This window comes from Phocoena sinus, chromosome 7 (assembly GCF_008692025.1).
Source record: "Phocoena sinus isolate mPhoSin1 chromosome 7, mPhoSin1.pri, whole genome shotgun sequence".
NCBI lineage: Eukaryota > Metazoa > Chordata > Mammalia > Artiodactyla > Phocoenidae > Phocoena > Phocoena sinus.
Genome location: NC_045769.1, coordinates 654,991 through 669,252, shown reverse-complemented (window position 1 = coordinate 669,252; position 14,262 = coordinate 654,991). Strand labels below are relative to the sequence as shown.

General features: G+C 61.4%; 1 protein-coding gene across 1 annotated transcript in view; it reads left to right on the top strand.

The window, feature by feature from the left end:
* Nucleotides 1-14,262, top strand: part of LOC116756779 (putative ciliary rootlet coiled-coil protein 2) — a 72,375-nt gene that overhangs the window by 57,698 nt on the left and 415 nt on the right. Inside the window, 8 exon segments of the mRNA XM_032637722.1 lie at nucleotides 2,799-2,975; nucleotides 6,836-7,338; nucleotides 7,641-7,806; nucleotides 7,809-7,866; nucleotides 11,236-11,443; nucleotides 12,109-12,276; nucleotides 12,956-13,099; nucleotides 14,034-14,116. Of these exon segments, the coding sequence (XP_032493613.1) occupies nucleotides 2,799-2,975; nucleotides 6,836-7,338; nucleotides 7,641-7,806; nucleotides 7,809-7,866; nucleotides 11,236-11,443; nucleotides 12,109-12,276; nucleotides 12,956-13,099; nucleotides 14,034-14,116 (1,507 nt within the window).

The following is a 14,262-nucleotide window of genomic DNA, read 5'->3' as shown; positions in this document are numbered from 1 at the left end:
GGGGTCTGAGGAAGCAGGGGAGGCGGGGCCAGGCTGTTTCATTTTACACGTACGTCCACATGTATTTGTTCCATGCGCATTTGAAAACACTGCTTCCTGTTTGCAGGTTACACGTTTTGAAATATACCTATTAAACCAAACTTCACATCATTCAAATATTCCACCTTGATTCTGTCTCCTGGATTTATCGAAGCTAAGAATCATGTGTGGAATTTTCCCAAGACAGTTTTTTGGGGCAATGTCTCCTCTTATCTCTAAGGGTCTGTAATTTCTAGATCTCTCTGACACGCTCTCTCTAACGTTTGCTTACTGGTCTGGAGGCCTCTGTGCCCTGCTCCCAACGCTGGCAGGGTCCCCACCATCTCCTGACCCTGGCCTTTGCACTTTGCTCTGTAGGTTTTTGGCCATCGTTGCATCAGCCTGGCTCTGGTTACAATCCTACCTTAGAGTCTTTCCCTTTTGCAGGAGAATTTGCCCCACTTACAAGTTTTGTGATAACTTATGCTCTGCTTTTCTTCCATCGCTGACGAGACACCTGCCCCTTTAACGACTCCTCACGACTTCCTTTTTGTCCTTTCACTGTGGGGTCATCTGCCCGCCCCTTCCCTCCAGTGTCTGCATCCTGGTGTCATCCGTTTGTCTGGTCTCTTGGTCACTGCTTGGGGGAGGGGGGGTGTTACAACAGTTGAAGTGTTTTCCCCTAATATTCGGTGTTAAGTGTGAAGAGAATGTGTGTGTCAGCTGAGCTCAAGGACCTCCCACGGCCACCCCCAGCAGCAGGGGTTCTGCACCTGTGCCCTGGCTCTGCTCTGCTCTGAGGGCTCCCCTCCTCCAGCCCTGCCCCACTCCTTTCTTTCTCCTCAGTGCCCGGGTGGGGTCCCTGAAGAGCTGGTCCCTGAGTCTGAACCCCACCCCACCCCCTGCCCACGTCTGCCGAGACGGGGGCTTTGTGCTCACAGCAGTCCCCACCGGCATCCTCCTCTCTGACGGCCCAGCTGCGAGTCGCCATGGACGGCTGACTTCACTCCACGTGTGAGCCCCTGTCCTTGGCCAGAAGTCCCGCTGGCCTGCCTGCCTGCGGGGCTGGCCTCCCTCCGGGCTCCCACACTTGGGAGGCTGGGTCCACCCTCCTGAGGCTCCGGGAAGCGTCTCCTCGCAGCCGCGGGACTAGGTCCCGTTTCCCAGCTGTCCTCTGGACGCCTTCTCATAGGCTGCCTGCCGCTTGCCCCCCACCCCCCGCACCGGCCTATGGCCCTGTAAGGGACTAGGCCCGCCCACCTGGGTGCCCTCCCCTTGGGTGAACTCGAAGCCAGTGGGCAGAGCCTTAATTACAGCTGCAAATTCCTTCGCCAATAACCTGACGAACTCGTGGGACAACACCGGCCAAAGGTCACGGGGCCGTCTCAGAACGCTGCCCTTCACAGTTGGGTTCTGTTAGACACGTCAGCTGAGCTCTTCATGAGCACAGATGGCTCCCTGAGTCAGGCTCACGTCCCACCTCTTCTGAGCGGGGCCTGTTTTTCCTTAGATTTCAGGTGCCTTGTTTGCCCTCTGACCTCAGTGTCAGACGGTGTCAAGAAATGTGAGGGTGTTTTAGGTTATTGGCGCTGCTCCTTCCAGAGAGGGAGCCAGAGGGCCCGTTGATCTTTGAGATGTTTGCCCTGCGCGTGGGGAGCCCGCTCCACATGCAGGATCAAACCTACCTTCAGTTTATACGAGTTCTTTCCACTTCGAAACCGTCTCTTCCCGCCCCCCCCGCCCCACTCCCTGCAACTCTCAGCCGCCCCCCCTGCACCCTGGGCCTGCCCCCCTCGCTGACCTCGAACTTCACCTTCTCGTCGCGTCTCCCACCAAGTCTGGGAGGACTTAGGGTCTCCGTGGTCTTAGCCGCTCTGCCTTCTCTCCCTGCCGCCCCACGGCCGCGGGCTGGCGCTGGTGTTTTCACCGCAGATGGCTCGCCCTCTGGCTCCCTGCTGGGCTCACCTTCTCGAGAACATCAGTTACCGTTTTCTGACACGATTCCCCTTTCCTGCAATAACTCTGTTCTCTTTTTGATTCAAGACCCTCCAATCAGATTCCGTGGACCGACTGCTCTCCTGAATCACAGTTGACCGCGAGCGGCTCACGTAGTGATCCTTTTCCTCCTTTTGAGAAGGGGGTCCGGTCTCATTCCCAGTTGGGGCTGCAGAGGGACCCATCAGGGGCTTCACGCGTCTCTGGCCAGATGTTTCACACCCCAAGGAAAGGCAGAGAGGAAGAGCCCAAGGGGAGACGTGGGGAGCAACGGCAGAGACGGCACTGAGGCCCCTCCAGAACTTTTCTGTTCCAGGAACAGGGAGGGTGACGGCCCCGACCTCAGGGCAGAGCTGCGGGGTTGTCCTCAGGCTCCTCCCCCTGGCACTTGCCTGCCAGGGGAGTGGGGGCCTTCCTGGTGCCTCCCCCACCGTGACCCTGGTCCCTGGAGGCCTCCCCTCCACACCCCCACTGCCCCCTCCAGCCCCGGCCTCTGAGGTGCCCACGTGGGGTCTCCACACGGGGCGCAGACGGCTCTGCTGGAAGTTGTTCACGTATTCGCTACCCCTGTTCGTCTTCTGGTTGATCAAGTGTTGAGTAAACTGTGTGTGCTAGAATCTATCCATCGTTTGTCCAATTTTTCTAAGAATTCTGGCAATTCGCAATTATCCTATTTTTAGGCCACTTGCCTCCATGTGCTCTCCATCTTTTGGGAACCCTCAAAGTCCCTGGTCTCCAGCCGAGGGAAGTCTTTCCCAATTTTTGTAACCTGTTGGTCACTGCAGTGGGCGCCCGGGAGGGGGTTCAGACACACCTCAGTCACCGGAGGCCCCGGGCACTCTCCACTCACAGCCAAGCCAGGCTGCAGCGTTTCCAGCCCGCTGTGGGCTCAGGGTACGTGGCCACACCACCCGCCGCCCACTGCCTGCACCACGTCCAGGCCAGGCTGCCAGGCGGCCAGCGTGAGCTAGAGCGAGGCTTGCATTTGATAACATCTTTCACTCTCATGGACTGGATTTTCCCTCGTTTCACATAAGCCAATGTGTTTGTCAAGAGAAAGTTAATTAAAAACATATTTTTCTAATTAAATGGTAGGCTGTGCTGTGCAAACAGTAAGATTCTTGTTTGAGAGCAAACCCCTCCCCGTTTCCAGGGCTACCCTGGGAATTCAATAGATCAACAATGCAGAACCGAGCCCCAAGGTTAGGACACGCGCGAACACAGCCCCCGGGGGGCCTGCAGGCAGCTGGCGGGGCCTGAGCCAGCGGGAGGCGAGGCGCGGAGGGGGGCCTGGCGCCCGCCCACTGGGAGAGACCGCCCGAGGCTGTCCTCGGACCAGCGCCAGGTCACAGCCTCGATGGCTCAGAGGGGCTCACGGCGTCCACCAGCACCTCACAGTCCCTCGCACACCCTCCCCTCCTCTCCAGAGAGCTCACCCCCAGGGCCCAAATCCAGCTTCAGTCCAGGTTCTAGAGGCGAAGTGGGGAGCCGCTCGGCCTTCTGGGCGCGCTGTGGCTGGAGCGCATTCCTGATACTTGTTCAAGAATGTCTGTGCTCCTTTAGGGCACCATACTTGTCAGATTTTTTGTGTGTTAAGAGTATTTTACCTTCATAAAAGGAATTGGTGAGCTTTCCATCTCTTTCTACTACCTGGGATCATCTAAATAGCCTCGGAGTTAAGCCTTCTTGAAAGGTTACATTGAACTCACCTGCAAATGCCGTGCTCCTCCTGTCAGCTTAAGTAATACATTTTCATTTCCTCTCCCAGCTTTTCCCTCGCTGTCTCTGAGTTTTTCTATCTCTTCTGGGGTCAGTTTTGGACATTTGGAAGTCACCCATCTCGTGTTCAAGTGCGCTGCCAGGAACTCGCTCTTATGTTTGGCAGCCATTTTTCATTTTTACACCTGTAGTTAGATCTTATTTATATCTATAGTTAGATCTGTTTCTGTCCCTGATGTTGGAGATTTTTATTTGTCTCTCTTTAAGTTGCCAACAGTTCATCTGTTTTATTGGTCTTTTCAAAGAATCAACTTTTATCTCTTTTCTCCTTTCACGTGGTTTATTCGTTTCAGCTTTTATCCCTATTGACACACTCTTTGGTTGTTGTAATATTTCTGATTTCTTCAGTTGCATGGTGCTGTATTTATGTCTGGGCTTTACTCTTTCAATAGTAAAAGCATTCAATGTTATTGTGTTTTCCCTCATTGTGGTTTGGTATGTGCCCCCATACGTTGTTGTTGTTGTTGCTTTATTTACTTTTGGCTGCATTGGGTCCTCGTTGCTGCGCGGGCTTTTCTCTAGTTGCGAGGAGCGGGGGCTACTACTCTTCGTTGCGGTGCACGGGCTTCTCACTGTGGTGGCTTCTCGTTGCATTGTTGCAGAGCACGGGCTCTTGGTGCGCAGGCTTCAGTAGTTGTGGCTCGCAGGCTCTAGAGCGCAGGCTCAGTAGTTGTGGCGCACGGGCTTAGTTGCTCCGCGGCATGTGGGATCTTCCCCGACCAGGGCTCAAACCCGTGTCCCCTGCATTGGCAGGTGGATTCTTAACCACTGCACCATCAGGGAAGCCCCCCAAAGGTTTTTAACATGAATTCTTTTCCTTTCTTACCAATCCTCTAGGAGTTTCCGCTTTTATTTCTTCTTTAATTCAAAGGTTGTTTGTTTAGAAGAATAAACGCTGCGCCTCTTCTTGCGGCTGTGTCTCGTCTTACTGGAGAGGGGGCTGCCTTTGGGGCAGTTATAATGTTTTGATCAGCTTCTGGGTGGATCTTTGCTTATGTTCCTGGTTTGTCGGTTGTTTCTTGGTTGTCAGTTGTTTGCTTTCTTGGTTCGGTTTTGTCTATTTGTTTGTGGTATGTTTGGAGGGAAACTGGACAAGCTGATTGCAGAGTTTACAGGGAAGAATAGATGTTTGAGATTTTCTAAGCAATTTTTGAAATAGTATCGTAATACTGACTGTAACAGTAGCGTGGTCAAAGCAGCAGGGGTTGGCACAAGGGTGGACGAAGAGGCAAGCAGGACAGGGCAGAGTCCAGAAGTTTCCAGCTGTCCCTAACTGGCACCAGATCCCAGCCTCCCGTCTGGGCTACTGAGGCCCACTGTGTAAAGTAAGGCGCTCGGGTCCCCTTATATTGGAGCACTTCCCAGCGCTAGTTCTGTCCTGTGACCGGCCAGAGGGCTCGCGAGGCTCCCAGAGGGCAGGGCCAGGTGGCCGTGCACTGCTGCCCAGCGCTCACCCACACTGGACACTTGCCAGCCGATGAACAAATCGATCCATTGTCGCCAGTGGATGAAAAGGCTGAGGACCTGAACTCCGAAGGATGCGCTGGGGTTGGCGGCAGGCTCCTCTTGTGCAACAAGCAGGGTGCGGAACGTTGCCTCCGCCTGCTGTGCTGGTGCCTGAGGCATTTCTGGCCTCTACGGACCCCCACTTTACAGCAGCCCCCATACAGGGCGGCGGGGGGAGGGGCGGTCCTCACAGTTCTTCTCCCTCCTTCTCTTGCTCCCGACGAAAACGCTGTGAGATCGCATCACACCCGTCCGCAGAGGGGGAAACCAAGGCTGGGGCTGGCCCAAGGGCACGCGCGGAGCCCCGCCTCCTCCCCCAGGCCCGGGGTGGAACCACAGAAGCCGGCGGTCAAGCCTCGTGCGCTCCTGCAGCTGAATCCCCGCGCTGAGCGCAGGCCTGTGACGTGTGCACGGCCAGCCGCCCCCCACTCAGGATCAGGGCTCAGAACCAAAGCAAGGCAGCAGTGAGACTGACTCAGTGGGGCAAAGGGAGATGTTCATGACGGGTGCCCCGTTCAGTTATTATGGTTCATTTGAATTCCATGAACGGTGAGTCCCTGCAAGAGGAGCACAATGCTTCTCACGAGTGGTCTGGAGCCTCTTTAAAATACCATGAAATATCTACGCCATATTTGAAGGAAACTTCTGCTTTTCTACAGGAAAATGTGTACAAACAGAAAACTGTAATTTCCAAAATTGTAAAGAAGGGTGAAACCTCAATTTTAAGTACAAGCATTGCCCTCCCTTTCCTTTAACTTTCTAAACTGACAGACCCAAAAACGTTCCTACAGGGTCGCGACACCTGTCCCGCCCTCACCCAGCGTGGGACGGGGGTGCCCGGTTGCTCCCCCTCTTCCTCTGAGCCAGTCCTCCTCTTGTATTCAGTGAAAACGGAGTGGGAGATGGATGCAAAGCCCCCTTAGACACACGGCTCCCGGGACACAACTGCTGGGTCCTTGTGAATGGCACGTGTTTGCTGGCCGAGACCCAGAAACTTGAGGGCTGAGCCTGGGTGGGCCCTCGGGGGTCCCTGTGCCTTCAGGCGTTCCTGCTCTGGCTCTAGACCCAGTCTCCCTCTTCCTAAACAAGCACCTCTTTGCCCGCCACAACCCACACCCCCTCCTCTCTCTGCTGGCCCCATCTCCCCTCCCCCAGCCAGGATTCTGGAAGGGCTGCCCCCCCCCGCCAGACCGTCAGCACCGCAACCTCCCGGGACCCACACAGACACAGAGATCACCAGCAACTTTGGTCCCTTCCAAAGGGTGCTTTTTGGGTCCATGTCTACCCGAGCCCCTGGAGCTTTCCGCACAGGGGCCCGACCTCTCCCTCCGATCTCCGCCAGCTCTCTGGTCCTCCCTGGGCCCAGTCTCCTCTTTTCTCTGCTCCGAAGTCCACTTGGCCTGGACCCGTCCTCCCCCCACTCCCTGGCCTTCGGTGCCAGGGCCTCCATAGCCACTTGGTCCTGTGACACTGCCCCCGGCGCAGTGACCCCCGGGAGACCCCTCAACGTGCTCCCACACCCACCTTCCCATCCCAGCAAGTGGGCTCCGGACACCCCGCACGCAGTCCAAGCCTGCGAGCCCTCGGGGCGCTGCCTGCCCCTCACCCGCCACGCAGCCCTCGGGCTACCTCTCCATTCCGTGGCACCTTCTTCCACTTCTTGGCTCCTTGAGCCCAAGCCGCCGCAGGCTCCGTATGGACAATCCCGGAGCCCCCGATTTGCCTTCCTCCGCCCCCCGCTCAGCCCCCGCAATGGGCTGGACGCGGCTCCTGATTTTCCAGAGTGCTCTGTACCAAAGGTCACCACCACCTCCTGCCCACCAGACACTCGCGGGCAGGACGGCATCCGTGTGCTCCCGCGAATCCCCAGGCCCCACTGTGCACCAGCTCCAGCCCGGGGACACCACAGGTGCCGTCCTCGTGAAGGCTCAGAGAGGAGGGGTGACAGGGAGGGGGCGGCGCAGCGGAAGAGGGGGGCGGCCGGCAGCACTCCGGGCTCGGGCAGCAGGGGCGGGGAGGCCTGAGTCACGGGGGTACGAGGTGGGCACAGGGGAAGAAGGCTGCAGGTGGAGGGCGTGGGGGCTGAGCCCCACCCGCCCCGGGAGCTTGGGAGGACTTGCGGGGACTGCCGCGGTCTTTCTTCCAAGGGCTGGAAGCAGGGCAGGGAAAACGGATGTGTCTTCTGAGCCACTCTGACCACAGCGGAGAACCCGCCTTTGCCCACGCCGCCGGGCCAACAAGGCCTGCTTCTAGGACCCCTCCCACCCCGCCCGTGGTTACATCGGAAACTGCCCGATCCGTGCACACGGCACTCGACCTGTTCTTGCGTCTTTGCTTCCCAGCCACTGCACGTGATCTGGGCAGACGCCAGGTGCCACAGCCTCACCTGCAGCACACCCCGGGCCGTGCTTCCAGGCGGCCTGTGCCTCCCTCTTCCAGAAGCACTGGACACGCGGCACCAGGCCCTGGAAGAGGGCAGAAGGCACAGGCAGGGCCTGGCCCAGAGGGGGCGCTGCTAGAGGAGAAGGTCGCCCCCCTGGAGCGCAGGTGCGGGAGGCCCTGCAGCAGGTGAGGGGCCCCGGGGGGACAGGGCCCTGCCTTCCCTTTAGGAATCGCTCCCTCCGTGTGAAGGGAAGTCCAGGGAGACGCTGGAGGCAGGTGTCAGGCCTGGAGTCACCCAGACGCGTCCAATCCCCAGCTGACAGAGGGGAAACCGAGGCGGGAGGGGCACGCAGGGAGTCAGAGCCCCAAGGCCTCTCCCTGGTTTCCTGTTCCACTGCGGGCGCCCCTACGACAGAAGGTGGACTGTGGACACACAGCTCCGGGAAAAATAATCAGCCGAGCCAGGGGCTCAGCGTCAGGCCGGAGTGACCTGCCTACGCGCGGCCTCTGCCCGGCCCCTGCCCGGCCCCTGCCCGGCCCACGTGCTCTGGCGGCGGCGGCGGCTGGCGCAGCGCGCGGAGAGGCGTGTCCTGCGGGAGGAGCGGCCGCGCTGCGCCCCGGGCGGCCCGCCTGCAGGGGGAGCTCGCGGTGCACCGGGCCCAGGTACCCGGATCCGGTGGATGGTCCCCGGAAGAGGGGGGTGGGGTGGAAGGGTGGTCCCTGGAGAGTTGGGGGTGGGGAGGCGGGGTATGGGGAGGGCCTCGCGGGCGTCCAGGCAGGGGCTGGGGGGCTGGGGAGGCACGGGCTCGGATTGGCTTCTGTGTCCCAAGCTGCCAGTGGGGAGTATGCCCGCCCTGGGCCTGTCCACCCGCCTCCAAGCTCAGGGTCAGCCTGGCGTTGGCAGGTCACCATGTGGACCTCCACAGCCCTCCGGTGATGTTACCCCAACTCTACCTCTGCTGTCCTCGGAGGAGGACCACAGGTCATGGCAAACACACACACACACACACACACACACACAAGCGGCGTTGTTCCCAGTGTTTGAGCGCCAGTCCTGCCTGGAGCTGTGTGGCGTTGGCACACTGCCCGCCTCTGGAGCCCAGATTCCCCTGTCCGTGGTGGAGATAGCCAAGGCTCAGGGGGTGCCCTGCAGATGGGAGCAATGGGAGGGTAGGTGTAGGCCCGCACAACAGAGACCAGGAAGAGTGCCGGAAGCCCTGTCTCGTCACCCTTGCAGACCCAACACGGGCTGGGGTGCAAGACAGAGAACCAACCAAAGAGGCTGAATGAATGCAGGACAGGACAGGGCACGGGCCGGCCCAGAGACGGGCAGAAAGGATGCGAAAGGCAGGGAGGCCCAGGGGCCCGCTGGTCAGTGATTCTGACAGCTGAACTGTCCCCAGGCGTGAATGGACCATCTCCACGTATGAAACGGGCCAAAGTGGAGGTATTTGGGTTGAAATCAGGGGTTGGGGTCACCAGAGCATCTTCCTGGGGCCCAGGTTAACTGATGGGGAAACTGAGGCTAGTGAAAGGAAATGACGTTCTTGGAACCAGGCAGAATGTCACCCAGGCCCCAACCCCAGCTATGGCTCTGTGGACCCACCCGGCAGGCCTGCTGTGTGCAGGGACCTCCCAGGTCACGTGACCTGAGAGGCAGCTCCCTTGACCTCGATGTCCTGCCTCTGCCCCGTAGGAACAGGCACGACCCATCCAGCTGACCCCGGCGGAATGCGAGGCTGGGCTTTGGGCCTGGGATTCTGATGCCCTCTCAACACCCCCAGGGGTGGGCAGGACAGGGAGTCCAGAGGGAAGACAGACCATCGGGCAGTAGGTGGAAAGCCTGCGCTGGGCTGGTGACCAGGCACCCGAGGCACCCATCCCTTCAGGCTCAGTGTCCCCACCTGAGCGGGGGGGTGGGGGGAGCAGGAGTCCTGGCAGTGGGGAGAGCTAGGGGCTCAGTCCTGGACCCCAGAGCAGGGCAGCCTTCCCAAGGCCTCTCTGGGGCGAGGGCATGGTTAGGTCCTGCTGCCCGGGCGGCCTGACAGGTGGTGGCCGGAGGCTGTGTGAGCACACCTGGGCAGAGGTCTCGCTGCCTGTCCCCTGGGGCCGGGAGCTGGACTCCCGGGACACAGCCCTCCCGACGTGGTACGGATGACCGGGTACAGCTGCTGTCCCTTGCACCACAACACTGGTCCTGGGCGGAGGTGTGGGTAGACCCTGCCAGCCTGGGCTCAGCTGTGTAAAGGGAACTGGGCCGAGAAGGGAAGCTTCGTCCCTCACGGTAGGTCCAGGCGGCAGTGTCCGGCCAGGGCTTCTCAGAGGGAGGTGGAGGGTCCGTGTTACATGGCTCAGCCCATGGACTTTGCAGGGGCCACCTCAGGCCCAGTGGATCCCTGAGCTTGTCACTGTGCCATCTGCCTGCCAGGTCCTGCGCAGAATGGCTCTGTGCGCGGGCGGGGTTTGTCTGGGCCGTGCAGCCCAGGGCAGGAGGGCCTGGGCACCACAGGGGCCAGGCTTGGCCTCGCCAGCACACAGTCGTGGCCGCTGGGACGAGTGGTGAGGTGACAGTGCCCAGGGCTCTCAGACTTGGAGGGCAAAGATGTCGGGGGGGGCGGGGCGTGTGGACACCAGCAAGGAGTGAAAAGGACAGGCTCAGGGCCGGAGAAGAGGCAGAGGCCGCTGGCCACGGCAGGGGCAGGAAAGAGAGTGTTTCACTGTGTCAGGAGCAAAGTGCAGAGCTAGGAACAGTGGGGTCCCCACAGGGGGCGACGGCGGCACCCCAGCGCGGAGGGCAGGCTCCAGAGAAGACTGACCAACGGACCCCGAGGGAGGACAGCAAGGCCCTGCCCAGCGAGGAGCCTCCAGGAGGGCCGCCACCCGGGTCACGTGTCCCCAAGCACATGGGGACACGTGTCCTGGGCAGGCCCTGGCCACCATGTGCACACTGTCCAGCTCAGGTGGGCTCGGGGACAGGACGGTTTTCCAGAGGGAAGTGGCCGGGTCAGTGGGGTGGCCATGGAAGGCAGGGACCCTGGGGACAGAACTGGGGTCAGGACGGAGGCACAGAGGCCAGCAGATCAGGTCACTGAGAGCCAGCAGCCAGCTTGTCCACACAAGGCCACCTGGCCTCTCACAAAGAAGGGTTGTCCAGCCGGGCATGGTCACCAGGACCCTGCAGCTTCTCCTGAAGGGCAGGCCCAGTGCCAAGCTGGGGAAGCCAAGGGCTCCCGTGGCCGCTCGGGGTAGGGGGCCTGGGGGCTGGGAGGCCGAGATGGCACTGCCCCGGGCAGCAGAGCCAACCGCGGGTCCCTGGAGCCCAGATGGGGGAGGGGAGGAACAGCTAATGAGTTCCAGGAGGTCAGCTGTGAGGGGCCCGAAAACCCATAAACCCTTTATTGGTGTCTCAGGAGGGGAAACCCGGATGGGGCCGTTTATTTACTTTGGATTTCACTTTTCTCTTCTCTTTTTAACATGCACGTCCAGGAGTGTAACTGGATTTTTAAAGAAACAGGACTTCCTTTCTCAGTGGAGGGCACCCTTTGTTTTCCTCAGTCCTGAAGAAGAAAGGGTTCCCTCCTTCTGTAACACGCTGGACACTGCCCCCGTCACGTTGCGCTCGAGACCGATCCGCCATGTCCCAGGGCCCCCCGAGAGACCAGGCCCTGTCCAGCCTGAGGGCGAGAGGACAGGCCTGGGCCTCCAGCGGCTGGGACTGACCAGTGTCCCGCCTGGCCCAGAGCTGGGGAAGTGGACAGGTCTGGTCTGGGGCCCAGATTCCCATCCTGCCCCAGTGGCTGACGGGCCAGGCCTGCCCTGAGTGTCAGTTCCTTCCTCCAAAGGGACCATCCACAAGGGGGCAAAAAGGAGCCCCCAAACCTTCCCACCAAAAGTGTTTGTTTCATTGGTCACCCAACATTCATCCCCAGTTCTTCCCCCCCGTCCTATGCCTGCGTGGTGAGGATGGGGGCCAGGAGGGGGCCGTACTCAAGCAGCGGGCTGTTCCAAGGAAGACGGGCTGTGGGGACAGGGACACAGAGGACACAGGCTGGCTGGGACCTGGTCAGGGAGAGGTTGGGGCCTGTGAGCCGGCTGCAGGCGCTGAGGTGCAGGGGCGCCAGGATGCAGCGCGCAGAGGCTCCCTGAGGCTGGGAGCGGCGCTGCAAGGGCCTGGTGGTACCAGGAGATGCAGCTGGTCCAAAGCAGGACAGCAACGTGACTGGTGGTCCCCCCTCACTCTCATAGCAGCCCCACATGCTGGATGGCCCAGGCCACTGGGCATCCTGGCCAGGGAGCTCCCTCCCCCGACCCAGCCAGCTCTCAGGGAATCCAGAGCCCCTCCCGGGGGCACCCCATGTGCTCTCCAGGGAAAAGGCTGGCCTGAACTCACACCCCCGCCAGAGACCGTGGCAGGTTCTGCTCTTGCAGACAGAGCTGAGGAGGGAAGGGGACAACGTGAGGGCGGGGGCCGAGAAGGAGCCGCTGGACCATACCTGCCTGCACCAGGAAGCGGACAGGGCCCTGAGGCAAAACCAGCTGGGCTCCATGCACCCCAGTCTTGGGAGTGGGCTGGTGCCTGGGGCTGGGGGTGTCCGGGTGGGTGTGTGTCCCAGTGCTTCTGTCTCGTGCTTGGACACACATATGCACACGCCCAGATGGGAAGGGTGGGCTGGACCACTCCTACACAGAACAGGTGCGGAGACGCAGCCCCAGACAACAAAGGGGTCCACCAGGGCGACACCTCAGGTCTCAGGGCTCCATGGGCCCCGTGGGAGTGGGGGGACCATCAGGGGACCGTGAGCCAGTGCATGGACCAGAAGGGGGGGGAGTGTGGGAAACACAGGGCCAGGCAGGCCTACAGGCAGGTCCAGGGGCTGCTCCCGCGTGTTCTGGGGTATCTCCCCTTTCACCACTGGACAGACCCTCTATCGCCAGACAAGGAATCGGCAAAGGAGGTGGGCGCAAGAATGAGCCTGCAATGCCTCTGGGACCCCCGGTCCAGCCAAGTGGAAACTAGGATGCCATTAAAACAGATGTAAGGCTCACCTTGCCGGCCTGTGGGTGGGACTCCGGAGCAGACAAGGCCCGGGGGCCGAATGTGTTTACGAAACCCTCCGCTCACCTTCCGGTCCTGGCCAGGCCCCGGGCTCCAGCAGAGGGCAGCCGGGCCAACTGGGGGTCCCCAGGGGAGGGCTGGACGCGCCTGTCCCGGGACTCTGCGCAGCCCTGGGTGAGCAGGCCACAGTGAGGTGCCTGGGGTCTCCCCTATGCCCAGCGGCTCCAGGAGCTGGCCACCCAGCACCAGCGAGACCTGGTGGTGGAGGCCGAGCGGCTGCACGGGGCCCATGTACAGGCTGCACAGGCCCTGGCGTCCCGAGAGAGGACCCACCGGCAGCGGGTGAAGGTGCTGGCGAAGCAGGTGGGCGGGGACCCAGCGCCCGGCGGGGGTGCAGAGGGAGGGGAGGGTCCCTGCGCCCGCCTGGCCCCAGCCCGAGGTCCTCCGGCAGCGCTACTGCCCGGTGGGCTCCAGGCCATCCCCACGGGACCCCACACTACCCTCCGTCACTCCCACACCTCACTGAGGGGCGGAGGGGCATTCTGGGGCGGGTCACCACCCTCTCCGTGCCGCCATCGCCCCCCATAAAGAGGGGTGAGGACAGTCCCTCAGCCGGTGGTTGCTGAGTGTGAAACGTCCAGATGGTGCCTGGCGCGTGGCAGTCCTCGCGGCGGTGGCCGCTGCGCTGTCCTGCGGAGTCAGGGACCCGGGGGCAGCAGCGCACGGGGGGGCGGGGCAGTAACAAAGCAGCACAGAGCCTTGAGTGTGTGCCTGTGCTGACCACACCCCCCCACGCACGCATGTGCAGACACACCCACACAGACACACACGTGCGCGCACACATACACAGACATGCCAGCCCCGCGGGCTCCGAGCTCTCTGCCTCGGGGGCGCTGCCCGATGAGGGAACTGAGACGCGGAGACATAAAGTGACGGCCCGCCGCCACCCTGAGTTGGTGTCCCTGACCCTCCAAGCCACGTTTCCTCGATTTATAAGCCCAGGAGCATTATTTCCTCATTATTCTGAGTGTGTTCATGGCTGAGTGGAAGGAGGTCCACCCACTGTGAGTGGTGGTCACCCGGGTCCCTAAGAGCCCACGGGGGGGCGGGTGACCCCGATCAGAGGTGGGGCCCTGCACGCCCCATCTGGCCTCTGGTGAGTCTGTCTGTCTGCCGGGGTTTCCCTCCACGCACACCGCCCCCTTGGGAGCCGTGGACCGCGGCCTCCCAGCCCTTCCGGTCACGGAGCTCAGCCACGGGGCCCGCCCGCCCGCCTGAGCTCCTGCCCTGTCCCCAGGTGGCCAGCCTGAAGGAGCCGCGGGACCAGGAAGTGCAGCAGCGGCGACGAGCCCGCCTCGGCCAGGCCTTCCAGGCCAAGGAGTGAGTCCGGCTCCCGACCCCTGGGTGGCCCGGCTGCCGCTGCCCTGACCGGCCCGGCAGCAGAACCGCTGCTGGGGAAGCGACGCCTCGTGCTGCTCAGCCGGGGGGCCGAGCTCGAGGGGCACCGGGCCAGGGAAGCCACCACC